At 64.5% G+C, this 27,525-nt stretch overlaps 4 protein-coding genes across 28 annotated transcripts in view; 2 read left to right on the top strand and 2 right to left on the bottom strand.

The window, feature by feature from the left end:
* KLC1 (kinesin light chain 1) overlaps nt 1–2,578 on the top strand; it is a 58,433-nt gene extending 55,855 nt beyond the window's left edge. For all 10 annotated transcript variants that reach the window (XR_007128664.1, XR_007128665.1, XM_047737189.1 and 7 more), the window contains 2 exons: nt 1,874–1,946; nt 2,146–2,578. Coding sequence is in view for 8 of the 10 variants with exons in the window: in XM_047737191.1 (XP_047593147.1) it covers nt 1,874–1,946; nt 2,146–2,148 (76 nt within the window). In the remaining 2 variants the exon portion in view is untranslated. The remainder of the gene's footprint in view (nt 1–1,873; nt 1,947–2,145) is intronic.
* On the bottom strand, nt 119–14,188 carry XRCC3 (X-ray repair cross complementing 3). 6 transcript variants are annotated; one of them, XM_047737215.1, is made up of 8 exons: nt 13,913–14,188; nt 10,814–10,928; nt 10,100–10,357; nt 8,199–8,336; nt 7,624–7,836; nt 3,467–3,621; nt 981–1,360; nt 123–880 (listed from the first exon to the last, which is right to left on the bottom strand). In XM_047737215.1, exons 3-8 carry the CDS (start codon nt 10,152–10,154, stop codon nt 652–654), a joined length of 1,170 nt encoding a protein of 389 aa, XP_047593171.1. In that variant the 5' UTR covers nt 10,155–10,357; nt 10,814–10,928; nt 13,913–14,188; the 3' UTR covers nt 123–651. The 6 variants fall into 6 exon arrangements, with proteins under 6 accessions (XP_047593173.1, XP_047593171.1, XP_047593170.1 ...); XM_047737214.1 differs by lacking the exon at nt 13,913–14,188 and adding an exon at nt 12,821–12,859; XM_047737213.1 differs by lacking the exon at nt 13,913–14,188 and adding an exon at nt 11,223–12,111.
* ZFYVE21 (zinc finger FYVE-type containing 21) lies at nt 13,108–24,106 on the top strand. 4 transcript variants are annotated; one of them, XM_047737218.1, is made up of 8 exons: nt 13,111–13,303; nt 19,702–19,752; nt 20,057–20,225; nt 20,524–20,599; nt 20,682–20,773; nt 21,279–21,332; nt 23,224–23,366; nt 23,539–24,106. In XM_047737218.1, exons 1-8 carry the CDS (start codon nt 13,166–13,168, stop codon nt 23,572–23,574), a joined length of 759 nt encoding a protein of 252 aa, XP_047593174.1. In that variant the 5' UTR covers nt 13,111–13,165; the 3' UTR covers nt 23,575–24,106. The 4 variants fall into 4 exon arrangements, with proteins under 4 accessions (XP_047593175.1, XP_047593174.1, XP_047593176.1 ...); XM_047737221.1 differs by lacking the exon at nt 13,111–13,303 and adding an exon at nt 15,861–15,957; XM_047737219.1 differs by lacking the exon at nt 19,702–19,752 and having other exon boundaries at nt 13,108–13,303.
* Nucleotides 24,107–25,052: 946 nt separating this feature from the next.
* Nucleotides 25,053–27,525, bottom strand: part of PPP1R13B (protein phosphatase 1 regulatory subunit 13B) — an 89,446-nt gene continuing 86,973 nt past the window's right edge. For all 8 annotated transcript variants that reach the window (XM_047737180.1, XM_047737178.1, XM_047737183.1 and 5 more), the window contains 3 exons: nt 27,152–27,318; nt 26,026–26,225; nt 25,053–25,358 (listed from right to left, as the gene is read on the bottom strand). In XM_047737180.1, coding sequence (XP_047593136.1) covers nt 25,317–25,358; nt 26,026–26,225; nt 27,152–27,318 — 409 coding nt within the window. In that variant the 3' untranslated portion in view covers nt 25,053–25,316. The remainder of the gene's footprint in view (nt 25,359–26,025; nt 26,226–27,151; nt 27,319–27,525) is intronic.

A 27,525-nucleotide genomic window follows, 5' to 3' on the forward strand; every position in this document is an offset into this window, starting at 1 on the left:
GTGGCTCAGTGGGTTAAGCCGCTGCCTTCGGCTCAGGTCATGATCCCAGCGTCCTGGGATCGAGTCCCGCATCGGGCTCCTTGCTCATCGGGGAGCCTGCTTCTCCCTCTGCCTCTGCCTGCCATTCTGTCTGCCTGTGCTCGCTCTCTCTCCCTCTCTCTCTCTCTGACAAATAAATAAATAAAATCTTTAAAAAAAAAAAAATTACAAATGAATGTTTCTGCTCTAGAAAACGTCCAAACAGAAGGAGTCTGCCCAGTTCCAGGGACCTCTGCCTCCACCTCCAGTACTGGGTCAGGCACGTGCCTGTCTTCCCGGCACTAGCCCGGGCGGGATGATGGCCAAGTCACTTGACTGTTCTGTGCCTCAGTGGCCCCGAGACCACCCCAGGGGCGGTGGAGAGGACCTGCAGCTGTGGGGAGGACTTACTACCTAGGCCAGAGCCTGGCAGAGAGTGAGCTGTGCACAGCAAAGGGGTCCAGGGTCCACCGTGGGGAGGCCTCGCCGGTGGCTCTGTGTGCACTGCCTCCCTGCCGTGGTGGTGGTCGCCCACCCAGACCCGAGTCTCCGTCAGGCCCTTGTGCCTGCACAGCGGGGAGGGCTTGGCCAGCATCCGCCACTGATCTGGCCATGCACTCCATGGGCGCTGTGTCAGCAGGACTCGGTCCCCGGAGTCCCTCGCACTCCCTCTGCGTTGACTGTGTAGGAGCAGGATGAGGGGGGCAGGTGGGGGGCGAAGATCACCCTCAGGGTGCGGTCCGGGCGGCCAGGTGCGGCGCGCCCCCCATCCTCCAGGCGATGTCGGCTCGCCATCAGCCTCATCAGGAGCTGGTGGGACCAGGTCATTCCGAGAGCCGGGGAGACGCGCTCGTCCCAGGGGCTGAGATGGAAGACAGGGCCAGTCGTTACTTACAGAACTGTGGGGGTCCCAGTCCCCCACCCTGCACCTCTGCACTGCCCTCCTGCGCCTCTCCACTCACCTCTGTGGCCCGGGTGCCGCGCCCTGCTCCTCTGTGGCTTCTGTCACCTGGAACGTGCAGACTGGGGTTAACTGCTGCAAAGACCCCACTGCTTCCCCCCACCCCGCATCGCCCCTAAACCATCGGCTGAGGCTGTCTGTGGTCCGGGGTGCTGGCCGGGCACCCACCTGGTTGACGCAGAGCACCGGGCTCCGGAAGGTGCAGCTCAGCCAGCGCAGGGCACCGCCCAGCGCCTGCAGACGCCGGGCCCTGGGGACCGAGGCTGCGCCGTCAAACTCACAGCGGAACGGGGCTGCCACGGAGTCGATGACCACCAAACGGGCCATCCCCCGAGACAGCAGCACAGGCACCTTCTTCCTCACGCACTCCAGCAGGGCATCCTGCAAGCCGACGGTACATGGTGTCACCGCCTTTGCCGCCCGTGTCTCCTCTTCTGCCCTGCGCCAAGGGACCCCTCATGTCCGTCCCCTTCCACTTCTCAAGTCCCCTGTGGGGTTGACAGCCCCTCGGGCCATCACCATGACTTGCCCTTCTCCTGTGGCCCCATGCCAGGCACTGACCCTGGATGCAGCACCACCGGAAGGTGGACTCGTGACCACCACGGTCCTGGGGTCATAACTGCTGTCAGGCAGGTGTGGGGGCAGCACTGTTCCCTGTCCAGTGGAGGGAGACAGTGGGGTGGGGCTGCTTCTACTGGGAAGACCCTGGGCTGTGCCCAAGCAGGGGGACAGGTACAGAAGGCCCCCCACCAGCCCTGCCCATCCTCCGGGGCCTCAGGTCTGTTCCTTTGGGGCCACCTGCCCTGCTGGCTTGGATTCGGGGCCTGGTGCTAGGTGACCACACATTGGCAGTCTACCCCCGAGTGAAACCCCGTTCTATGCTTCTGTCTCTAGGGTGTCCCCAATAGAGCCTCTTTTTGTGGAAAATGACAGCAGCAGCAGTGGTCTCGAGGACGCCAGCGGTAATGTGAGTTCCCCCCTTCCTGTCCCCACGGGTGCCCCAGCCTGTCCCCCATAGCAAGGGAGGCCCTACCAGCGCCACCAGCCCCTGCCAGGTGACACGGCAAGACGGTGGGAGCTTCCTGCTCTTGAGCTGTTTCTGGAACCGCGCTCAGGCCACCATGGGTCTTGGTGGCCCTGGCCCTGACTGCAGTCTCCTCTCGCAGTGAAACCACATCCGGCCTGGGAGACCCAGAACCATGCTGCTCGTGTGTGGCCAGAGCCAGCCCTGTGACGGCCAGAGGACAGCCATCGAGGCTGGAGGGCCTTGGAGCTGGGAGCCTGCAGCACTAACCTCGTCTTCTGTGTCCCCGTGCCCCGGCGCACACGGTCCTACTAATAACCGCGCTGCTCGGCGGGGTGCGCGCTGCTTGCAAAGTCATGGCCACGCTCGGCCCCTACAGGAGGACAGGGTGGGCACGGCCTCCCTCCTGGGCTGTGGTTCTGGGGAGACCTGCAGGCCAGCCGTGTCCTGACCCCCCGTGGAGGAGGCTGCAGCTGTGGGCCCCATGGGCCACAGCGTCCTGGGTTACTTCCCCAAGCTCTGTGTGATATCCTTTATTGTAAATTTTTTTAAAAATTAAAAGTTTATATGCCTTATCCTTTCTTTGCAATTTTTATAACAATCCTTAAATGGGGGGAAAGCCCACTGGGATCTGGGGGCTCCCTCCAGTCGAGTGGACGTCCGGGGCAGCGGTGCTGCGGGGGGAGGCCTGCCTTACTCTTTTTGGGTGTGCTGGTTTAGTCTTCCCACCTTTCCTCGCGATCCTTTCCACTCCTGGCCATCCCTCCACCAACTAGTGTGCCACGTGGAAGCTGGCCGGGTCCCGGAGCCGCTCTCCCTGCCTGCTGGACCTGCCCTGAGCTCCTGGCCCTCGGCCCTCTCCCAGAGGACTCCTGCACTCTTATCTGTCCACAGGCAGGGGTGTGTCTCTTCATGGTGCTTCCAGATCTGCCCCCCACACCCGTGCTGTGGCCAGGTGGCAGTCAGCCATCCGAGGGGCTTGTTGGAGCTGGGGGCCTGCTAGGTCCTGGCCAGATTGGGGGGGCTCCCGTGTCCTGACAGGGGGCTTTCCGCTCGGTCAGAGACAGAAGTAAAACCCAACACAGGCTGCTTTGGCTGGGACGGCTGGCCATGGGTGTCGCAGGGTGGCCAGAGAGCAGGAGGCGGTGGGAGGGGGTCCCCTGCAGCTGCGGCCTTTTCAAGGGGAAGGAGCGCCGTGGCCAGGGGTGCGGGTCAGGGTCTGCAGGCGGCGTGCTGAGCATCCTCGCTCATGGCTGCCCTCCCCCGCTCCCTGTGGGTGGGGGGACGAGTCCTCCAGAACGCCCAGTCTGACCTGAATTTCGGGTATGCGATCACGTGGACTTACACGTGTGGCCCGTGGCAGAGGCGTCTGCTGACGGCTACATGGGGTGGCCCGGCTCTCGAGTGCGGCTGTCGCACTGGACTGACTTCCCCTCGGAACTTGGGGCCAGAGAGACACTCACCACGTCGGCCACGTGCTCGATGAAGATATGGTCGCCAAATTTCATCCTGTCGACCACGTCTCCTGGGACGTCAGTCCGCAGGCGCCGCTGCTGAGCGATGAGCTGCTGCAGACGCGGGTCGGGGAAGACGTCTTCCGTGCAGATGTACACGGCCCCTGGGGAGGCAAAGGGCCCCTCCTTTCAGACACCCTGCCCCCTGCTGACAGGATGCACCCCCGGGGACCCCGGCCTATCTCGAGTGGAAGCCAGTGGGGCCTTTCAGCAATGCCCCCCCCCTGCACACAAGGGGACGCTCGCTCTGAGGCCCCACTCAGGGCGCCTCCCGCCATCCTGGGCCATACGGTGACAAGCATGCCTGTGTGTGACCGGAAAAGCCGGTCGGCTAGCAGCAGGCCCCGTGCTCCCAACAGCCCAGACACCCGGAGGCAGCAGCCCGGCCCGGGCCTGGATCCCCACACGGGGAGCGGACCCCAAGACCACAGCGAGAAAGAACCGGAGGCCGTCCGAAGTCAACCCGAGCGTTGGTGGGAACGGATTTTCAACCACGGTCCCCGGCAGTTCAACGACAGGAAGAACGGTCTCTCCCACAAGTGGCGCTGGGACAGCTGGGTCACTGCCACCGGAGGATGGGATCGGACCCTCCTCTCTCGGCCTGCGTGGGGGCTGCCGATGCACCCCAGGCTCCGAAGATGACACGGGGAAGCCTCCGCGACCCCGGCTTCTCGGATGTGACTCAACAGCGCAGGAGCAAAGGCAGAAACCGGACCCGAGCAACACGCCACCGTCAAGGAAGCGAAGGGACGACGCATCTGGAGAAGACGGAGAAGACGACGTGTAAACCCCGCGCCCGGGAGGACCCGAGCAGCCGCAGCACGCGGAGGCCTCACGCTCACCACAAAGCGCGCCCCGAATCGGAAACCGGGCAAGGACCTGAGCAGACCTTTCTCCCCCGGAGCCGTGCGGAGGGCCGGCGGGCCCACGGGCAGAGGCCAGACGTCCCGGTCACTGGAAATGCCAATCAGATCCACCGGGGGACGCCACCACCTGCCCGCGACTGGGGCTCAAATCCCCACGTCCCGCGTTGGTGGGACGCGTCCAGCAGCCCCTCACCTGCTCGGACACAGCACTCGCATGGACCGCGCGCTCCTGGGCGTGCGTGTGCTCCCGAGAGCTGCGGACGCCCGTGCTCAGAGCAGCGGTGGCCACAGAAGCCCGGGCACGCAGCGAATGACACGTTCCGACAGAACCGTACACACATCGCGCCAGGCGAGGGGAACCCGGGGAGGCCACGACACAGGAGTCCACGTCCAAGAGATGTCCTGAACCGGCGAGTCCCTGGAGCAGGAAGCCGAGCTGGGGCTGCCAGTGGGCAGTGGGGAGGCCCGTGAAATGATCTAGAATCAGGCAGTCGTGACGGAAGCACGGCTGTTTGCGTGCACTAATGGCACCGCGTCGTACGTTTGATTTTATGGCACATGAACCTCGTCTCCACTTTTAAAACACGAAATGGCCGGTGTCCGGTGGAGCACTGGCCGCACCCCCCAGGATCCCGAGTGGACCTTTGTGTCCCTCACCTGCGTCGGTCCCTGCAGACCCAGGCAGGGAGCCTGGACGAGCCGGAGGACGCACAGCACATACGCGCCCGCGTGTGCCTGACCTTTAACTCCGGTGTAACCGTGTTTCGGCAGAATCTCAGGCCTGCGGACGGACGCGTGGCGGGACAAGAACCATCCGGTCTGTCCGGAGCGAGCGGCTGACCGTCAGCCTCTCCTTAACCTCTCTGGGCACGATCCAGACTGTACTTCAGCGGAGACGCTGCCTGGAGACGCGCCCTGGAGACGCGCCTAAGCCCCGACCCTGGCTGTCCCGCGGCAGCTGGGAGGGAGCGCGCTGGCCCGTCCGCGGGGAGCGGACTGGGCGGGAGGTTCCAAGCGGAACCAGGTCTGTGTGCGGCCCCGAAGCCCTTTCACCCGCCTGGGCGTGTGGCTGGGAAAGGCCTCGCTGTGCCGCCCTCACCTGCGACAGGCCACGGTGGTGTCTCTGGGGTGGCCGCAGCACAAGGTGGCGGTGGGGGAGGGGCTCCACGAAGTGCAGGATTCCAAAGTCTGGAGGACCTTCGCCACCTTTACAAGATTAGGGCTTTCAGATCTCATTGGGTTAAAGGAGTTACTTTGTCAGGAAAAGGGCATGTTGGACCCAACCTTTAATGTTGGTAACCTCGGGGCTGCCTCGGGGGACGTGCCCCTCTGAGACACCCGTGTGGGCGGCCCACGGCCTGGCATCGGACGGATGTCCCCAGAGCCGCCTCGGCCACCCAGCAGCTCGGCTCCCCACAGCCTCACGTCCGCTCTTGGTTCTTGACGCACTTGCTTCTGTCTGGCAGACGTGGGGGGCTCCGTGCCCTCTGAACCCCAGGGCAGCCCACGTGATGTGACATGGCTGTCACCGAGAGTTCCTGGGTGGCATGGTGGCAGTGGATTGAGATGCCCCCCGCCCCCGACCAGCAGTGGACAAGGCAGGCTTCTCCAGCGGCAGGGCCGCCTCAGGCCGGGCTTGGAGCGAGCGTGCAGGCCACTGAGGGGCCATGCCGGGCCTGTCGTGTCTCGGGATGGGGCACAGGCTCTGCTGCGGGACATCTTCGGGGCTCTGGCGCCAGGACGGGTGCAGCTCTGGGGACCCGCCCTTGCAGTGCCCTTCCCACACCCCCAACCCAGCCTGCACCGGATACGGACCCAGCCTGGACACAGACGCCAACGGTAACTGCTCGCGTGACCCGTCCAGGAGAAAATGGATCTGCAGGGACCCCGCCAGGGCAGAATGGCGCAGACCATCATGGAGTGAAGGAGACCAGGCTGGGAGAGCTCCGCGGTCCAGACTGCGTGGCCAGCCCTGCCCTCCACCCTCAGCCTGTCTGGGGCGCAGCCCCCCACTGGGCCCGGCGGACACGCTGGCGAGCACAGGGATCAGGGCGCCCAGCTCGTTTCTGAGCAGACACAAGTCTGGAATCACTGCAGCACTTTTGTGGCGTAGACGGACGACCCACTTCCGAGGCCAAGTGCATCTACCCAGCACCAGTGTCAGACGCCTGCCCCTTAGGCCCTCCTGGGCTGCGCCCTTACCCAGAGACGTAAGGACAAGAGTGACACACAAACACCTGGCTCTGGTGGGAGTAGCTGCTCCACACAGTCGGGAGAGCCCTGCCCGTGGCCAGGGGACCCTGCCCCTCACAGCTCACGGTGCTAACGGGACGTGGGAGAGATTGCAGACGGAGCGGCCCGTGCCCCACGGGGGCGCCCGCAGCCACATGGACCAGCGTGTGTTCCCGGCGTGTGTCCCCAGCGCCAGAGGTCTGGCCCCGGCCGCGTCCCCAGTCCACCACGTGGCCCAGCCTGTCCAGGCAGCAGGGTGAGCACGGTGGTGTGGCCGGGAGGGACCCTGGAGTGTGGGCGGCGAGGCAGCCATGTCACGAGCACTCTGGTTACCTCACGCTTGGTAAAAACAATGTAGATTCTGAGTGCTTGGGAGACCAGCACAGGCAGCCTGAAAACGTCCCCCTGCCGCTTTGCTTGTGCACATGTCACCCGTGCGGCAAGCAGCGCGAGGGGCCCGGTCCAGCCCCCGCTACTCTGGGGCTGCAGCCCGCACGCCTGCTCTGGAAGTGGCGGAGCGAAACACGGCTTGCCGGGCCTCCACCTCTGAGCCCAGTTGGCTGGCAGGCTGGTGGCGTGAGTGCGTGTGTACGAGTGTGCGTGTACGAGCACGTGTGTGAAGCTTGGTGGTGTGCATGTGTGTGTGAGTGCGTGTGTACGAGCGTGTGAGCGAAGGCCCAGGAAGCCTCGGGCCAGGCCCGCAGCCTGCGAGGGGACGGTGCCCAGCCGGAGCCAGCCCTACGGGCCACCAGCGAGCAGGAACAGGTGAGCGGCCACTCCCAGAGTGGACAGGTCGCCGCGCCCGTGGCCCTGGGGCCCCCAATCTCCTGGTGGGTAGAGGGGGGCAGAACTGACAGCAGATGTGAAGAGGAAGGCAGAAGCTGGGAAGACCCCAGAGGCACGTCGGGCACAGGTTCCGTGGAGGGCAGTGTGGCCCCCCCGAGAGCTACTGGGCAGGGCCCCCCCAAATTCCATCCCCCGCCTCAGCGGCGGGGGGCAGCCACTCACCAGACTCCAGGCCCCCGTGCCGCCGCGGGAACTGCACGGTCAGGCAGAGCTGCAGGGCCAGCTGGGTCTTCCCGGCGGAGCTGGGGCCGGCCAGCTCGGTGAGGCCGTCGGAGGGGAGGCCGCCGCGGAGAAGCCCGTCGAGCACGGGGCAGCCCAGGCTCAGGCGCTGGGACCGCGCGGGGCAGCTCTGGTTCTGCCGGTACAGATGCAGCGCTGGGAACGCAGGGGGGGCCGTAGGGGGTGTCAGGCACCACGTGGTGGGAGGACAGGTGACCTCGGTCACATCGGGGGTGGGGGTAGGGTGCCGGCAGGCAGGGAGGAGGTGGTCCTGGCCGGGAAGCTTCTAGCGGCAGTGTCTTGTGGCACCTGTAGGCGCTGGGCTCTGACTGCCCACTCACCCCGCTTCCCGCAACCCTGCGCCGGCTCCCATCTCTTTTGGCCCCAGAGCTGACTCTCCGAAGCAAGGGTCCCCAAGGCTCCCCGTCCGCCTCACAGGTCCCCACCCTGACGCTGTGACCCGGCCCTGCAGTCAGTCCTCCCCAGGCACCAGGGCAGAGCAGACACTCCGCGCCCACCTGTGAAGACGCCGCAGCCGCGCAGGCATGAGGAGGCCGTTCTCAGCAGCTGCTGCACGTCGAGGCTGGACAGGCGGGTCAGTCTCTGCAAGTCTGGTCCGGAATAATGCAAAACCTCCTTCGCCGACTTCAATTTGGCTGAAGTTATACAAATAAATTACAGGATGGGCTCAGACTAATACAAGGCAACACAGCAAGTTTCAGGACTACTGTCCTCCAAATCCGGGCACCTGACAGGCAGGCCCATCGATCCACTTCCCAAGGCTCTGGGAGCCCCTGGGTAAAGTGTGATGACAACAAGGAAGACGGAGGGGGTTGGGGGTGGGGGGGTCCCATGTCGCAGCAGGAGCAGCAGGAGCCAGAGATGAGGGGCCTCTCCCGAGGGCCCAGAGCAGTGGCTGCCACCCAGTTCCCTATCCCAGAAACATCTCTCAAGAAAGGGGGTTTCTGTGGCCAGGCAGGCCCACAGGTAAGGGGAGGCCAGAGGACGATCCCAGGGCAGGGTGAGGACCATGCGTGAGGGAAGGGGCACAGGAAGGAAAGCTGCGCCGAGTTCCAAACACGCATCCCTGGTACCAGACCACCGGCCTGGTGGGGAAGGCGGGATGGCCGGTGGGACAAACAGCAAAGAAGCCGTGAGGGTTACAATGCCAGCGGGCGACAGCTGGGTGGGGAGTGTTAGGGAGTGAATGTGTCCAAAAGGTCTGGTATTTGGGCAGAAGAGTGGATAAATGAGTTTTGAACGTGGATAAATACAATACTTCAAACTAGTAGAAAAAAAGAATGCTGAAAATATACCCAATCGATCCAGAAGAAGCCAAAAATGGGAAACTACCACAAAAAGAAACAGGAAAAATAGCTCCGCATAATAAAGCAGACTTCACCCCACACTATCAGGAACTACCGTAGGTAAGCATGCGCCGACACTGCAGTTCAGACAGACAGACGGACCGCGTGAGAGGAAGAGCAAAGCCAAACCACCCACGAGCTCTGCGAAAACCAGGAGCCAAGGATGAAGAAACAGGACCAGGAGGTCGCGCCCGTGCAGGACATCCCATGCGCTGCACCAGCCCACACGTGTCCTTGGGCGTCTGTGTGATATGACCAACAAGCATCCTGATGCTGAGGCTTCCCCGGCGAACGCCCCAGGGGACGGCAGGGGTGGAAGGGATCCCCGGATCCCGGCTGGTACAGGGTAGCCGGGTGGGTGCGCCAGGACACAAACAGAACGGGTGAGCTGTCCAGCCCTTCGAGCATTCAAGGACGAGGGCCGGGTGCTTGAGGGACATACCGGACAATGAGGGCAAAGTCAGTAAGACATACACAACAACAGCACTGGAAAGAAGGAGGCAACGGACAACTTTGGGGGAAAGTAACAGATGGTACAGGAAAGGAAACCGTCTCAGCCTCCCAGGTTAGCAGCAGTTGTTCCGTCCCCGGTCAAAACCGTGATGGCCCAAACTGTTCCAGTTGTGAGGGGAGGAGTGGGAGAAGCAGGGTCACAAGCAAGCCAGTCGTCATCAACGTGACGCACACCCTGTGAGTAATTGGGCAGACAAACCGAGCACAGCGACATAACCACACGTTTAGAAACCCGGACGCAAACACAGAAGAAATCGGTAATAGACTCGTAAGTGGTGTGCGGAGTTCCCTCTCAGTTTTTAGACAATAAACATATATTTCCTTTGATGAAAATAAAATTAACTTTAAAAAGGCCCTCAGTGAAACACACACACACGACTAAAAACCCGCAGCGCTCCAGCGTCTGTCACTGATGGAGACCGGCCGTCTTGGGGAAGGGGACGTGGACAGGCGCTCCTGTGGACTTGTTTCATGTGCCCTGTGCATGCGACCCTGCACACGTCTCATCCAGCTGCCTGATCCACATATCAGTGACCTACCTTTCTTGACCGCAGCGATGATTCTGGGGTTCAGGTCCAGTTGGTCCAAATCCATCTCATGAGCTTGACCACGAAGGTGTGTAACTTCCCAGGGACACGAATTCCAACCCTCTCGCTGTCACTGCAAAAAGTGCCCAGAAGCCGAGCACAGCAGAGTGAGGGTGGCCTGGGTACACAGTCCTCTGTGAGACGGGTTCCCCGTCAGCCCTGAGGCTGGAGGAGAGACTTCACTGTCGCAGGAGAACCACCGAGGTAAGTCTAAGGCAAAGCGTTTGTTCGAGCAACCACTTGGTAACTTAGAAACCATGAATTCCAGGGGCGCCTGGGGGGCCCAGTGGGTTAAAGCCTCTGCCTTCGGCTCGGGTTGTGATCTCAGGGTCCTGGGATCGAGTTCCGCGTCGGGCTCTCTGCTCAGTAGGGAGCCTGCATCCCTCTCTCTCCACCTGCTGCTCTGCCTACTTGTGATCTGTCAAATAAGTAAATAAAATAAAATAAAATAAAATAAAATAAAATAAAATAAAATAACCGTGAATTCCAACACACAGATGGATGTGTTTGAAGACGTGCCCCCGGGTCACCTGAGTCCTAAAGGCCTACACCCTCCGTGGCAGGCCCGCTGCAGCCCCTGCAGAGGGGCAGAAATGAGCACGTGCTCCCGCCCCAAGGCCCGGCCGGGGGACCCGGTGTCCAGGCGAGCACCCTGCCTGGACCCACCTGTTCGGAGAGGACGACGCAGGCAGGTGGAGATCACGCGTGCTGCGCTCGCGGGAGTGAAGTGTCTTCTACGTTCTCCAGTTTAATCTCCCCCAAGTGTGTCTCCAAGGAGAATCTGGAAAGAACCAGGAGAGTGAATGTTGAACCTTGTAGGATACTTGCGAGTCGGGAGCTCCACAACCACCAAGCTGTTTCGGCGGGGGACAGTGGACACTGTCCCGCCCGCCCCTGGCCGGCAGCCCTTTCCTGGCCCAAGCCCTAAAAGCCGCAGGGCAGAAGCCTGCCCCCTCCCCTGCTGGCGGCCCCACGCAGCCCGGGAGCCCAGAGCAGCGAGGCCGAGAGTGCAGCAGGGCGTGCAGGAAGGCCAAGGCCCGCAGCCACTCAGGCTGAACCCGGGGTCGATGTCTACCAGCAAGGCCTCTGCTGAGGGGAAGGTCACTGGCCCTGACGGACGTAGACATCACCATGTTGATTTTAGAGCTCCAAGAACCACGTCACTTGCACCGTCCCATTTGCAGCCACCCAGGGAAACCGGTCTGGCACTCAGAACTGATGATACGGTCAGGGATGGCCACGGAGCCTGACGCCCAGGCGTGACCCCACCCTGTGATCATGACCGCGGCTGCAGGAAGGCGCTCACGAAGGCGCTCACGCTCCCGGGCCCACCCCGGCCTGTGGCAGCGCTCCCAGGCCAGGGCTGAAATTAATGTGGCGGACGCTGGTGAGGACACCGCAGAGGCCCCGGTCCCCCGTGGCCACCAGGACCGCAAACTGGAGAAGGATGGTTGCATCTCCGCCAGAAAGAGGCGCCTGAACCCAGGGCCCCAGGGCCGGTTGCCCACAGGGAGAGGCGACGGGGACTGCGGCCAGCTCCAAGAGGTGCCCTGAGCGTGGGGAAGGTGTGACGCTAGATTTCTAAGGACAGACACAAGCAAGAGTCTCGGCCGCAAGAGCAGCAGTAAGTTGTCAGAGGGGCTGCGGCGCCCTCCTGGCTGGGCAGGGGGAGGAGCTTCAGGAGTCCCGAGGCCCAGACAGGAAAGGGGAGACCCGGGGAGGCACCACCCAAAACCACCTCCAGGTCAGCAGAACACCCGGACGAAACACCAAGCCGCTGTTTCCAAATTCTGGAGAAAGTGTGTGTCCTTCCCTTAGACCCGGGGAAAGCCCGGGAGTGACCCCCCGCGGCAGGCTGGGCCGGGATCCGGTGGTGAGGAGGGATGGCCGGTGGAGGAAGGTTCTAGCTGAGGCTGCCCCGGCCACCCGTGGAGAGCCGCGAGGCTGGGAGGAGACTCGGATCCAGACTGGGATCCTGACCAGCAGCTGCACGCGGGGCAGGAGACAAGCCAGGGGAGCGCCGCGCCTCAGCCTCATGATGGGGGAGCAGGGCATCGGGGAGCAGCATGACCACGGGGGCGGGGCGCAGGTGGGTGCCCCGACCCCCGCCTCCCTGAGGGGTAGGGGCCGAGCCAGCCCCCCGGGCCCTGTGCTCCTCCCACGGGCGGCTTCGCGAGCACTTCGGTTACTGCTTATGGGGGACAGGGACCACCACGGCCGCTGGGTGAGGGGACAGAGCTGCCTCAGGGAGCCACGGTCTGCATGAACGTTAGGGTCCGTGTGACTGCGGAGAGCCCTGCGGGGAGGCCCCTGTCCCCGGGCTCCCTCCCTCCCGCTTCAGGGGACTCGCGGCAGCGGGTCCCACGCGCCGCTCGGCAAGCTCGGAGCTCGGAGCGGCCCAGCCGCACTCCGGGCCGGGACTCGGGTGTCCAGCAGCCGCCGGAGCCTGCAGGAAGGCGCGGCCGCGGGACCCGAACCTGCTCCAGGGCCGGCCCCCGCCCCGCCCCCAGCTCCGCGCGACTCCCCGCCGGCCGCCCCCACCGCCGCGGGCCCCGCAGCCCCCTCTGCCCGCTCGCGAGCTTCGCCGGCGTGGACGACCCGCGACCCCGCCCGGGGCCCCGCTCGCCGCGTACCCACCCCGCACGGCGACCTCGCAGCCCGCCGCCAGCTCACCCCGCGCCGCGCTCGCAGCCTCGCGCTGCCCCGCCCCTCGCAACCTCCCTCTCCAATACGAGCCCGGCGTCCCGCGTCGGAATTGCCAATCAGAGAGGAAGCGGAGCTACGACGCAGACTAACGGACCAATCCAAAGTCTCAATCGCCCCAGGGGGCGGGGCGTGCTTGGGCGCGTCCTCCCTGCCGATTGGTGGCCGACCGCAGGGCTGAAGACCGCGGCTCCGATTGGCCCGCGCTCCGGGCCGGGCGTGGCGATTGGACGCGGCCCGTGTCATCCACGCGGGCAGGGCGGGGCTCCTGGCGGGGCGGGGGTCCGGGCGGCTGGCGAGCGCTGTGGCGGCGTCATGTCCTCCGAGGTGGCCGCGCGCCGCGATGCCAAGAAGCTGGTGCGCTCCCCCAGCGGCCTGCGCATGGTACCCGAGCACCGCGCCTTTGGCAGCCCCTTCGGCCTGGAGGAGCCGCAGTGGGTCCCGGACAAGGAGGTAGGTCGCCGCCGTCCGCCGGCTTCCCGACCCCCGTCCGCGCTCCGCTCGCCCGGGACCCCCCGCACCCTCGCCGCGCCCCCCTTCCGAGCCCGAGGGCCCCATATATGCGCCGCGGGACCCCCCGCAACCCCCGTCTGCGCGCCGGGACCCTCTTCCGCGCCCGGGACCCGCGTCCGCGTCCCTGCAGCCCGCACCGCTGCTCTGGCTCCTGCTGGCCTCCCGGGCACCCCCACGGCTGCCCTCGGCCCCCGCGCTCCCGCCGCCCGCGCTCCAGCCCTTCCGGGGCCTTGGGCACTGCGCCCTCCGCCTGGTTCCCTCTCGGGGAGCCTAGGCTCGCGCATCCCCACCCCCCGCGCGGAGAGCGCCGGGCACGGGCAGCCCCTCCCGCCCGGTCCGGGCTCTGCCCACCCGCGAGGTCCGGCGGGGCTTCCGCTTGTTGGTTGAGCCGCTGAGCGGGGCTCGCGCTCCGCGGGGCGGGGGGGGGGACGGCGGCCAGGCCCCCTGCGCGCCCTGGGGGGGCCCTTGCGCGGTGCGAGCGGAGCGCGGGGTTTGAGCAGGAGGCTCCGGGTGGACGGTGAGGAGGGCGTCCCGGTTAGGGGACCGCACCTGCTTGGAGAGGCGGGAGCAGCTGTGGCGGGAGGGCGAGGCCGGGGTGGCGCCGAGCAGTCCCCGTTGGCCGGGTGGGTGCGGCTCCTTCGCAAGGCCGTTCGGTGTCCACAAGCCAGCAGCTGTTGATTCCCGGGGGCCGGGGGACAGACGCCCGTGCGTCCTGTAAATCCCAGGCCCCGGAGGGAAGTTGGCAGCCCCTGATTGTCGGGAGTGCGCTAAGTGACCCCCTGTGTCTGGTCAGCCCCCAGCCCCCATAGTCGCTGTCGGGCCGCAGGCTTTCCGCGCAGGAGTGAAATAGGTGTCTGGTGTGGGAGGAGGGCAAGCGGCCAGAAGCTGGGGAGTGGCCCGGTGCAGGGCCGCGGGGAGGAGGGGCCAGCCTGGAGGTCAGTGGCCCTGCCTTGGGCCTCCGGGGCCTCCGCCCCTTGTTGCCCTGTGTGAGCGCGTTCTTTTCTGTTGTGCCCTCGGAGCTCCTCGGCGCTCCTCCTCGGAACTGCATGTACCTTTGCTCGCAGGGCCTGCCTGGTTAGGGCTGTGGAAGGATGAAAGTATCATGTCTCCCTCCCGGTCATACCTGAGTGTGAAAGTTACTGCGCTCCGGGAAGTCCAAGTAGCATGGCTCGAGGTGGGGACAGGCAGGTGACCCAACGTGCAGACGGGGGTCGCTCGCTTCCGCAGTGGGGGAGGGGTGGTCATGACTTCGAGGCCGGACTCTGCACCTGTGCACACATCACCTGAGGCCAGATGGTGATCTGGTCGCCCATGTGTCACGGAGGTGAGGGAGTGGGAGGCAGTATTTTTCCATCAAGCCGCCCCCACCCCGTAGCTGCAGGAGACATCCTGTCCCTGACCAACCCCCCGTGAATTCCCCGTGAATTCAGGGACCTGGTGGCCGGCAGTGAGAGCCATCTGGACAGAAGCACTGTGGGCGGCCACACTGGGTTAGCGGCTGGGGTGACTGCTGCCCCCCTGGCTCTCTCCCGCATTGTGCCGTTTCCCGGAGACACCGCCTGTGTTTTCCTGCCTCTTGGCCACTGCTGACCACAAAGTGACAAGAGGGGTCTTCTGGCGGGTGCTGGTGCGCTGGGTGCGAACACTCGAATCCGGGAGGTGTCCCTCCTTCTGCAGGACGTTGGTTCCGGAGCTGAAAGGGTGGCAGGCGTTGCTCCAGAGCGCCCCCTGCCCCCGGTTTGTCCATGGAAGAGTCAGGCCGGGCCCTGGAGGCCTTCCCGTGGGTGCAGGGGGTGGGGGAGCGGTGCTGGGGGGGGTTGTCCGAGTTTCAGGAAGTAGAGTTTGCAGCCTCCTGGGGCATGATCCAAGAGTCCCGAGTTTTTAGCAGAGAGTGTTCTGGAGGAAAAGAACGTTGGCATGGGGCAGGCAATGTGGGCTAGGAGCCTCCGGAAGCCTTGGGGAGGGGTGTGGCAGCTCCTGCTCTGCCACCAGTCCTGGGCCTGGCATTGTGGAAGGGATGCCCCCTGCTGTGCGCTGCCCGCTGTGCTTCTGGACCCCCTTTGTGTGCAAGGGGGACACAGAGCTTGCGGTGCTGGTGGTGAGAAACCGGTTTGTTTATCCGTGGTGGCTGGGGCTGGGGGTTAGGGTTGGGCAGACGGGGCTGGACGGTGTCCGGTAGACCCTCCACTTCAGTTAGCAGCATTGACGTGTTAGTGGGCGGCCTTCCGAGTGTCATCGTGGCTCTGTTTTCCACTGGGTCACCCTGAGGCCAGTCCAGTCCACGTCTCTTGTACTTTGTAGCTGCCTGAGCCCATGCCAGGTAGTTAGTTTGGGCCTGTGAGGGACATCCTTTAAAAGTATTACAAATTTGGGGAGCGTGTATGCCGTGCATGCACAGAGAGATGGTCTGTAGCCCTCCGCTTCCCCCGGGGGTTCCCGCGAAATAACCATTGCTAAACCCCGCTGGCGGGGGCTGGCAGGTTTGCGGGGAGCCTGGCAGCGGCCTCGGACTCACGTGAATGGTGGTGGAGACGGGCTTGCGGTGGGCTCCCTGGGCACGCGGCCGGAGGGATTGTCACGAGCAGAAGGAGATGGTGAGTTTCACCCTTAAGAACCCTGCGTCTTGCCCGCGCCCCCCCCCCCCCGCCCAGTCTTCAGCCCCGAGTGTAACCAGTGATGACGGCCGCTCTGTGTTCTTGTTCTGACACTTGGATTCTCTGTAGACACGGAACTTGGGAGGGAGCACGCGGGGGTCAGGCAACCCCGAGCTAGGAGAGGTGGTGCTGGATGGGGCTGTTGGCGGCCCGGGAAGGAGCCGCGGCTGCGGGAGGGAGACCTCGGGGTCCACCAGCGTCTCAGGCCAGGCGGGAGGGACCCCAGGCGGGCGGAGGCCCACGTGGAGGCAAGGGCAGTGTGACCCTACATCAGGGGAGGCGTCAACCCGGGTTGATAAAAGGATAAAAAGAGTTACTTTTATTAAATCTCAACCCTGAGTACACAAATGTTTAATAATCTCCATGAAGAAATGCACGGTTCACCGCTAGGCCTTCTACTGCCCCGTGAAAGGCAGTGGCTGCCCTGAGCAAAAGTACTCGTGCAACCCACTGTTTGAGTTACAAGCTGAACTAGCCACTTAGTTGACACAACACCGCTTGGGTTTTTTTGTTGTTTTCTTTGTTTTTTTTTAAGATTTTATTTATCTATTTGACAGAGATCACAAGCAGGCAGAGAGGCAGGCGGAGAGAGGGAGGAAGCAGGCTCCCCGCTGAGCAGAGAGCCCGATGCGGGGCTCGATCCGAAGGCAGAGGCTTAACCCACTGAGCCACCCAGGGATTATTATTTTTTTTTAATTAAACATTTTCTTTTTAAGCAATGTCTACACCCAGCGTGAGGCCCAAACTCATGACTCCAAGTTCAGAGTCTCCCGCTCTTCCTCTGAGCCAGCCGGGCACCCCTAGACAGGATTATCTTTCAATACAAGTATTTTAAATTTTATTTTCTGTTTGCTTCTGAGGAACCTAAGACACAGCGCTGTGTGAGGGTCGGAGGGTCTGGTCCTGGCGGCGGGTTGTGGGTGTCATGGGGTGTGGCACGGGGGTCCCCTGAGCCCTCAGGCTCTTCTTGTGCAGTCGCCTTTGTTGACGCGCCTTCAGAGGCTCCCAGCCCCGCGTCTTCTGACTGTTCTGATGTGGAGGGGAGACCCTCCGTCACCTGTGTGCTGGGACTGCTTCTGGAGGGGCCCCTCGCGCCTCTGGGGGCTCCTCCTGTGAGGGTCGGGCAGCGTGGCAGGCCTCTCGGCCGCGCAGAAGCGCGACCCTGGGGTTCCCGAGGCGCACTTGTTCCAGGGCCCGGGCTGCTCTTGGCTCCTGCATCCGCCACGGGGCCACCCAACCTGCCAGGAGTCCGAGGCCCCAGAGCGGGTGCCGGGCCGGGAATTCCGGCCCCAGCCGCCCCCTCCTCCGCGGTGCGCAGAGCCCCTCCAGAGGCCACCCCTCACCACCAGCTTCCTCCATCCAGTCTGCCGGGTGAGAGGCCCTGGGCTGAGCGCGGGGCCCCAGGAGGCCAGGCTGGAGCCTCCTGTTCCCCGGGGCTGTGTCCCCGGGAGTGGGGGTCGCAGTGGGTGGCCTGTGCAAGGGCTCAGGCAGCACAGGGGGCTGTGGGCACATGTGCACCGTGTGCATGACCCTTCCTCAGTCCCTCATGGGGGGCCTGCCCTGGAGATCCCGTGTGTCGGAGCCTCAGCCCTCTCCCACCCTGGTGGGGACCACGCAGGCCAGGCCGTGGGGGGCGGGGGCGGGCCGCACGTGCTTTCCAGGGCCCCGGGCCTTGGAGTCGCCCAGTCTAGTTCGGTGTCACCACTGTGGGGCTGGGCTGGTGCCTGTCGTGTTTGCTTGCTCTGGGGACAGTTTCTCAGACGGGGCATCTGGTGTTTGGCCGTATTTTTACTTTGGTCTTTTTGCCTGTTGCTTTCTTGATTTCATTTTCTTTAGATTAAATTGCTCTGCTGATCATTTTCAAAGTTGAGTCTTTTCTGTTACGTGGTCAGCAAACTCCCTTGTTGAACGGCCGGTTTCCCGGTCTCCTCGCTGCTGCCTGATGAACTTCTGTGTCACTTACACTGTCAGGGAGCATGTTTTAAATTCTGGATGTGATTGAGTTCAAAAGTTGGCCCTTCAACTTGCCCGAACACCCCAGCCTTACGCTTAGAAGCGAGAGACGGAGGCAGTGGGGAGGGAGAAGGAGGGCGGCACAGGCTTCCTGGTGTGCCCTGGCCTCGCTGGAGGCTTTCTCCGTGGATTCTGTGGCTGGCACTGCGGGGGCCACGTAGAGCCCGCATCCTGCCACATGTAGCCTTCCAGAACTCACAGAAGGGAGAGCAGTGCCGGGGATGGAGAAGGGAGAGGCAGTGGCAGGGGATGGGCAGATGCAGCCACGGTGCGGTGAGCAGCCAGCTCACACTCAAAGCCGCGGGGGACTCCGTAGATGGTTCTGGAAGGCCAAGGTGGACCAAGACCTGTGTCCCAGTCCAGAAGGCAGTGTAAGGACAAAGAGGAAACGAGAGAATGTGAGTCAGCGGATCTCAAAAGGCTCAGACACCACTCCCGGTGCGCGGGCTGTGGCCGCAGGGTGGCCTCTGGGAAGGACAAGGGCCCAGGCCCCTCCGGGAGTGGCTGCACGAGGCTGGCGCTGCCGGACTCCGGAGCCACACAGATTGGCAGGACTGGAATCTCCCCGGAGCTCGCTGTTTGCCCGGCTTGGGGGAGGCCAAGGCCCAGAAGGACTCGCAGAGCAGGTGCGGGGAGGGCGGTTTGAGCCTGGGGGTGGCACGGGCTGGCGAGTGGCCCGGCTGCCCCTGTGGCTGAGGGCGTCTGACCAGAGTGAAGACGGTCAGTGGGGATGAGGGAAGGCCCGGCTGGGCAGGACTGGCTGTCCCCGAACCGATCCCGCTGGGAAGCCCTCCTCCCTGCCTGGGGGGTGGGGTGTGGGGACCGTTGCCCTGAAGCCTCCCAGGGGTGCGGGACCGGCTTTCCCACTGTGGGGAGCCAAGCTTCCTCCAGGCCCGGACCGCCCTTTGGGGCTTCTGGCAAAACCGGAACCAGCTCTGTTCGCTTGTGTTAACGGAGAGGCCTGAGCTCGTCCCCTGTCCTTGGTGCCCGAATAGGGCCTCCTGTCCCGGGAGTGCATGGGTGGGGAGGCCTCCCCTCTGTGCCCAGCGCCCTGGTCTCTGCCCTTCTGGGGCGCCCATTGCCCTGAGCCCCGGTTTGGCTGCTGTCGTTCCCTCTGGTTCCTTCCTCCGAGGAGCGTCCGGGAGCATTTCCAGGCCTGGCAGTGACTGAGGCGAACCTGCCTCCAGCCCACACCATCTCCCGTCCCATGCGGCCTCTTCTGCACACACGTGTGGCCGCGTGCGGGCCGCTGCCGGCCGGGCCTGCCCCTAATGTAGCCGCAGCGGCTGCTCCCGGCCGTGCTGTCTTGTGGTCCTGTGACACGGTCCTTGCTTCCAGCACCAGGACAGCCCCAGTGTGGCCGTTTGGGCTCTGACCACTGCCCTGGCTCGAGCACGCTCCAGGGTCCCCGAGATGCCATCTGAGCCATTCCTTGCCCAGAGCTGCTTGGGCTCGGACTTCACTCGTGCCCTTGGTGTCCCCCCACGAGCCCCCACGGCCTGCGGCTGGGGGGTCACCCGGCCTGTGGGGCTCCTGAGCTGGTGGCCAAGCCTGTCGCCCTGTCTCCGTCACGCTGGCAGCCACCCCAGCATCTGGGCTGGGAGGGGCGGGAGGGGCACTGTCCCCGCCGCTCAGAGCTGTGGCCTGATACTTAGTCGTTTTCCCTCCCAGTGCCCGAGGTGTATGCAGTGTGACGCCAAGTTTGACTTTCTCACCAGAAAGGTGAGCTGAGGCCACTGGGGGGGGGCCCAGGCCACATCACACCACTGCCGGGGGCGGGGGGTGCCGCGTGTCTGCCTGAGGAGAGCGGACCGGGACTCGGCCCGGGGCCCGAGCGCAGCTTGCACACCCGTGTGACCGTGCCAGGCGCGGCCACACACGCGGGTCTTGCTCTCCGAGGGGTGTCCCCTCCGTGGAGGTGGGGCGTCCCGGCGGGTGGGCAGTGGGACGCAGAGCGGCCCTCACGGCGACCTCATCGCTTGGTGGGGGCCGGCCCTCTGCCCCCTCACCGCCGCCCCGCCCGCAGCACCACTGTCGCCGGTGTGGGAAGTGCTTCTGCGACAAGTGCTGTGGCCAGAAGGTGCCGCTGCGACGCATGTGCTTCGTGGACCCCGTGCGGCAGTGCGCCGAGTGCGCCCTCGTGTCCCACAAGGAGGCCGAGTTCTACGACAAGCAGCTCAAGGTGCTCCTGAGCGGTAAGCCGGGGCCTGCGGGCCTCCTCCCGCCTCCCCCTGCCCTCCGCCCCTGCCCCCTGCCGCCGGAGCCGGGGCCTGGCCTGCGGGTGGAGCCCCTGGGGCCTTCTGGGAAAGGACGGACGGTTCCTCGGAGCTTTCGGGGTGCACAGAGCCTCTCCCAACAGCCGCGCCCCTGTTCGTCCTCCATCGCTGTGGTCTTGCCTGGGGGCGCGCGTCCCCGGGAGCAGCCTGGCCGGGCCAGGGAGGGCGAGGCGCGAGAGGAGCCGCTGTGCTCTCACGTTTGTTCTTCTGCTCCCAGGAGCCACCTTCCTCGTGACGCTGGGAGACGCCGAGAAACCAGAGACGATGGTTTGCCGTCTGTCCGGCAACCAGAGGTAAGAGGCAGGGCACGGCTGGGCAGGGACGGCACTATCGCCGTGACCCCGGGTGACGTGCTGTGGTCGCTCTGCTCCCTAGGTACTTGCTTCTGGAAGGGGACAGCCGCCACGAGATTGAAATCGCGCGCATCTCGGCGGTGCAGGTCCTCACGGAAGGCTTCCCGGCCGGAGGTGAGCGCCGCGCGGGCGGGGAGGGCGGCGCGGTGTGCGGGACCGGGTCTCGGGGCCTCGTGCTCGCCCGCCCGGCGTCCTCCTGGGCTTGTGTTTAGTGTCTTCAGGAACCCGCCCGGTAAACGGGGCTGCACGCGTCCGGCAATGAAGGCGAATCTGCCCGGACGCGCCCCGTTGCTGTTGGCCTCGCGCCGAGGCTCAGGCTCCCGGCGCCGCTGGCGTCGCCCTCGTGCTCAGAAGGCCTGAGCGGTGGCTCGTTGGGCACCGGGGCTTCTGCTCCTGTCAGGTGTCTGTGAAGTGAGATCCCCTCACGTTTCCCTGGGGAGCTTCCAGAGCCTTTCGGGCCGTCTGGATCGTTCCATCTCGCTCTGTGCTTCGGTAGCGGCTTTCCGCGGGACAGTCCGCGTCGGCCGTGCAGCGTGCGGGGCGCCCACGCGACTGACCCTCTCGCTCTGCTTTCTGACGGGCGCTCGTTCTCTCCTGCCTGCCTGCCCTCTTGACGTAGAAAAAGACTCTCCCGCTTACAGCAGCCTCCCGGGGAGCCAGCCCGTCTCTGAAGGTCAGCCCCCCGCCGCGCGCCACTCTCCCCGCAGCTCCGAGACCGCGCCCCGGGCTCTTTCCTGCGTGCGCGCGGTTCGGCCGCGGGTGTCCGCGCCGGTTCGGGAACGAGATCTCGTCGGACAGCGGGGGCGCGGGGGCGCGGGGGCGCGGGGAGGGCAGAGGGAGAGGGAGGAGCGGGCTCCCTGCCCAGCAAGGAGCCCGAGCTGGGGCTCGTTCACGAGCCCCGGGATCACGACGTGAGCCGAAGGCAGCTGCTCGTGTCCGTTGACTTGAAAGGGGTTGGGCCCAAGACGTGGGTGCGCCGCGCCAGCGAAGTATCCCAGCGGCAGGAATGTAGTTCGTTTGCCCCGTTTCGCAGTCCCAAGGGCGCAGCTTTCGCCAGTATTTCGCAGCCGTGCGTCCCCGAGCTGGCCAAGGCCGGGGCAGCGGGACGCTGGGGGCGGCCTCCCTCCTGGACGCTCCCGTGCCTTCTCGGCCTGCTCCGCGCCTCCGTGTGAGCCCCCGAGTGGGCAGTGTTCCCTGCCTGCCCCGCGCACAGGGCGTGAGGCCAGCACCACGCCGGCTGCCTGGGGCAGGTGGGAGTCGCAGACACCCAGGTACAAAGGGCAGGGTGTGGAGAAGCCCGGCTGCCCCTCGGCCTGCCTCCTGCTAGGAAGCCCCGCCCAGGCCAGGGAGAAGGCCGCCCCCTAGTGGCCTGCTGAAGCCCCGTCCTCTTTCTGGGGCCGCATGCCCCCTTCTGGCAGTTTTGGGGGTGCAGTGAGCCCTGCTCTGTTGGAAGTTTTTTTTTTTTTTTTTTTTGAAGACTTTATTTACTTGACAGAGAGATCCCCAGGAGGCAGAGAGAGGAGAAGGCAGGCTCCCTGCCCGAAGTTTTTTAAAAGCGGAGAACGCGGTCTTCCCCGGGGTGGGTGGCGGGGCGGCACGGTTCCCAGCGGGCGGCAGTCCGAGGAGCTGCTGGGCGGTCGCCGTTCTCGGCTTTGCCAGCTCCGTGGATTCTCACAAAGGGCAGGAGCAGCCAGAGGCGACGGGAAACAGAGCTGGGGCTGTGTGCCACGTAAAGCCAGAGCCATGGTTGGTGCCCCCCTCCCACAGAAGTGGGCACTCCCATAGGGGCCCGGTCAGGGACTGGCCTGGCGACACGCACAGACCGAACGGGGCTCATGAGAGGTTAGCTGAGGTGGCCGGGACAGTGCTTGACCGTTGCCATCGTCTGGTGGCCAGGCCCCCTCAGCCGTCCAGTGCCATCCCCAGTGCACAGGCCTGGGGGAGAGGCAGGCGCTCAGGTCTGACCGCGAGAGCCGTGTCTGACGGAAGGACTCTTCCGCGGGCCGGACTCCTGCTCAGGACGGAGTTCTCGTCCTGCATCGCAAAGTCGAAACGCCGTAGGTAGACTTGGCCGTGAGGCTCGGCGTGCGCGGGCTTCTCTGACGAGCCGCAACTGAGCGCGCCGGCCTGTTCGTGAGTGGCGGGTCCTTGAGCTGCCGGCCTGGCCGTGGGGGCTGCTCCCCGCCATGGCATCTTCGCAGGCGCTCACGCACGCGGGCGGTGTCGGCACTCCTCTGGGCCTTGCTATGGCCGGTGTGCCGCGGCCACGCGGGACTGGTGCGCGCACGGAGCCAGCCAGTTGTGGGGGCTTCCCACCCGCGGGAGTCCCCACGCGGGACTGGCTGTCGCAGTTGCGGTTCACTGGGCTCAGGGACGGGGTAGGATGCATCCCGGGCCCTGGAGGGCCAGTCGGGGAGATTTCTCGCCCGTCCTGTGAATCCAGGGTCGTCCACCAGAGGGCCTCCGGCGCCGGCGCGAGCGTGGGAGGCAGGCGCGCGAGGCCGGGTGGAATCCTGGGTGGTTGAGGTCCCCGTGGGCCTTCTTGCTTTGTCTCCCTTTTCCAGGAGGCAACGTACGGCCCACAGGCATGTCCCTGCAGTGCACGGCACCAGGGGCAGAGGGCACGACCCAGCTGAAGCTGACGGCCGGGGAGGACGCCAGCGCCAGCCGAAGGCAGTCGACAGCGTGGCTGGCGGCCATGCACAAGGTACTTGGGCCGAGGCAGGCAGGGCGCACGGGGTGGGGTGGGGGGGCTGGACCGTTCTGCTTCGAGCGTGGGCCCACTTTTCCCCGAGGCGGCCCTGCCAGACGCAGAGGGGGTGCCCACACCAGCTCCAACCAGGCACAGGCCCAAGCATGCTTCTCTGGCCCCGTTCTAGGCCACCAAGCTCCTGTACGAGTCACGGGACCAGTAACCGCGCAGGACGGCCCGCCGGCGTGGAACCGCGGGGCCTGCTCTCCGCACGCACAGGCAACTAACCCGCCACGGGCTGGGACGCGCAGCTCGAGTGTTGGGGAGGCGAGCGCTTGCTTAGCCGGTGCAGGTTCACGGTTTACTGATGCCCTGAACGGCCTCACGCTTTAGAGTTCGTCACCTTGTCGATACTTACCTGGAGGTGGGAGAGGTGGAGTCACACTACTGCCAACTATTTTTAGCATACCTTAAACCACGTTTTTATGGGTGCCCAGGTTTACTAGAAGGTTCTGGTCCCCCCGTGGTCCCTGGCAGCACGAGGACACATGCTGCTTTCTGGGTGGCCCGAGCCCGATCGTAGGCCGCTCGCTTCCCGCATCACTAACCTGGGCTACGAGCAAACCTTTGATACTCACTGAGGGGGAAGAGCCAGCTTTGCTTTTTGTACTTTTCACTTACCGTTTCACTTTATTAAAGTAATTGTACAACAATTTGTATATAAAGCTTATGATTAAAACCTATTTTGAAAATACGGATCGGGTCTCGCCTCACCATGTCCCCAGCCCCCGCGCTTTCCCGCTGCCGCCCCGTCGGGCTCCCGAACACAAGACTCGCAGCCGCGGGGGAGAGACAGGCTTTATTGGGCGTCGTTACAGGGCGGCCGCGGCGGGGAGCTCGCGGGGGGGGGGGGGGGGGTCCTGGTAGGGGGGTGGCGGCCCGGCACACAGTCCGTGCTTGAGGGGGCCTGGCTACAGCAGCGGCTCTACAGTTAAATTATACACAGGACTCATACATGGAAAATAAAGCCTAAGGGCCTGGCTTTTAATGAGAAAAAAACATTTCCAATATTATTCTGGTAGTTTCGAATGGTCTAGTCAAAAAATACTTTTGGTATAGAAAAGTCTGTCTGTACGTACAGTTCCACCTGGAGTCTGGATGGGCCAAGGTTATCACATCACAGCAGGCCCACGCTGCCCCCCTGCTGTGCAGCCCCCCCCCCCACGTGTGCCCCACCCCGGCCTGTGGGCTGCTGCAGGGAAGGCAGTGCTGTGAGCAGAGGAGGGGACGGTGCCATCTGGGGGCTCCTGTTTGCCACTTGGTATCAAGGGCTCTGGCGCCTGGGCCGTGGTGACCCGGTCCAGCACCATCGGCCTGCGTGAGGGTGACTGACAGCAATGCCCGGACACACGCATCAAGCACCACCACTGACAAGTTTCCACACAGGGGCTCCTTTGGTAGGGGAGGGAAGAGATGTGCGTGGTGAGGGTGGCAAGGGCGGTGGGGTTGCTAGGACTTCGGTGACAGGAGGGCAGGCTCGAGCAGAGGGCACACCTCACTGTGGGTGCAAGTTTTCGGTGTTGGGGTGGGGGTGACACTGGGAACGAAGGACGGCCTTGGGGCCAAGTCAGAGGGTTCATCTTCATTGGCAACCAGCCAGGGATAAATTATAGGGCTGCTTATTGGCAAAAGGGACAGTTGTTTAGAAAGCTGGATATTTATTTGGATTTACAGTAATTGGCAAAATTCAGTCTTCTTGGAGGCGAAAGTACCTCTCCCAGTTATGGGCAAACTGAAGACAGGGCCTCACCCAGAAGCTGCGGGAATTTCACATCGCGGACGCCGTCTGCTAAAGTGAGCACCATTATCAACCGTGTCCGGCTTCAGCTTTCCTGGAGAAACGGCGGAGCGACCTCTCTGGCGGCCCCTCGGCTGGCGAGCCCGGGCAGTGCTCCAATGGCAAGTTCAGGCCAGCGTGCGCTGTCGGGGTTTGATCCGCGGATACAACTGGGAATCAATGGGGACAGTCAGGACAAGGCCATGGTCCCACTGAGCAGGAAGGGGCGCCCAGAGGGCCACACGGCCGGCCGCCCTATCAGGCCACCTGCCACCCCAGGTCCCGACTCCCTTTATAAGCTGTGCCCCTGCCAAGGGCAGCCTCTCCCAGCACCGGGTACCATCGAGAACCCGCGCTGCTGGCTGGAAGGCTCCCCGGTGCACTTCGGCACAAGGAAAGGCGCACCCTCCCGCCTAGCTAGGCATGTGGGCCGAGTGCAGGCGCACCTGCTCTGTCGCGGGGTGGAGGACAGTTACCAACACCACAGAGGGAGCAGCCGGCCCGCTCCCCACCCAGGGACGCTCCCACCCAGAGACTGTCAGGACTGCAGACAGTTGTGGCGGGGCGGCGGGGGGCTGCTCGCCAAAGCTCCTCTGTCAGGGTACTTGTGGCTCCACAGCACCCACCCCCGTGGCCCCTATGGTGTGGTGTCCCCACCAGCCAGAGCCTCCTGCCGCCGCTGCAAACTCGTCCACTAACACAGATGACACTGAGGGTGGCAAATGGCCATCTCTCCCCACAGGATCTGCCCCTACATGGAACCCCAGATGGGAAGAAGGGGACAGGACCCCCAGGCTGCCCAGGCCGACCCCGGGGCAGCGAGCGCACAGTGCTCACCCCCAGCAGGTTCTTGGGCACGTAGCCCTCCCGGTCCCCGAGGCGAGCCCACCACCACTCCGTCTCGCTCTCGTCTTTGCGCCGCAGGATGGTGATGGCGTCCCCCTCGTGGAAGGACAGCTCATCGCTGTTCTGGGCCTCGTAGCCCCACAGGGCGTACACCACTCCTTTGTTCATCACGCCTAGCTTCTCCTGCACCCCTGGGATGAGAGAGCAAGCAAGTGGTCAGGGGGCGGCAGGGGTCCCCCATGCTCTCCCCACCCTGTCTCTGCATGGCAGGAGTCCGGCTCCTGGAGTGCTGGGGCCTGAGGCAAAGGACGAGGGGCTCCCTAAGGTCATCCTTACAATTCCCACTGGGGACAATTTCCCAAAAGTCAACTAGACCGTTGCCTGACTGCCCCTGGGTATGGGGAGCCCTCACAGTGGCGGCCGCCACTCCCCGCCGCCACACCATGGCCACCAAGCCGGCTCCTGCATGGAGTGACTGCAGGGTCCCTGAGAAGAGCTGGGGGCTGACGGCCCCGCCACCTGCTGCCGTCCTTCTCCTGGCATGGCTATTACTGCGACTGGGGCCTCGGGAGCCTGGGGCCCACTTCCCTTTGTCACGGTGTCCCCAGGGTCAAGTGTAGGGCTAGGCCCGAAGGTTCTCGAGTTAGGTGTGGAGGAGACGACCCGCAGGTGTTTAACCCCAGGACAGAGGGCTGCTCCGATCCCGAAGTCTGACCCCTTGCTCAAGTGACGGTACACCAGAACGAGGCTTGCTCCTCAAGCGGCACACTCGTCGTCGCCCGTCATCACAGGATGGGGACAGGGGCTCCCACCCTGGAGTGCCCTGGTGTGCCCCAGAAGCGGACAGACGGCTGCTGCCCAGCCCCCCGCGCCCAGCGGCGGCTCCGCCGGGGGCCCGTCGACCCAGAAGCAAGTGCTTCTTTGTCTTTAGCGATTTGGCGAGAATCTTCCTGACAACGTGGGTTTTCAAAGACGTTTTTAGGAATGGGCCTAAGGGACAGCGCGACCTCCATTCTGACGAGACCGGTGACGGATGGGGGGACCGCTCGCCAAGCGGAAACAAGCTTCTCCCAGGCCAGCAGCAGCACGCGCACGCCGGCGCCGTGCCCCTACGTACCATACAGGAACTGGGAGCACTGGATGTAGCCTTCCTCCATCTCCTCACACTTGTCGGCGGCCGTTTCGATGTCGCTGATGGTGGAGGCGAAGATGGCGGCGCCGCTCTCCACCAGCTGTTTGCAGAGGTGGACGCTGTTGCAAGAGGCTGCGCAGTGCAGCGGCGTCCTGGAACGGAGAGCGGGTGAGCTGGCCGGCGGCCTCCAGTCCCACGGGTGTCGGCCTTGGCCTTTTTCATGGCCTGGTGTCTCCTCACCCCACATCCCAGACCGCACGTGTGCCGCCCAACAGGCCGGGCGCCGAGGCCTGCAGAGCAGCCCACGACGTGCCCCAGGGCTGCCCGTGCCCTCGAGGGGCGGCGGCGCAAAGCCGTCA

The sequence above is a fragment of the Lutra lutra genome, chromosome 7 (genome assembly GCF_902655055.1).
Source record: "Lutra lutra chromosome 7, mLutLut1.2, whole genome shotgun sequence".
NCBI lineage: Eukaryota > Metazoa > Chordata > Mammalia > Carnivora > Mustelidae > Lutra > Lutra lutra.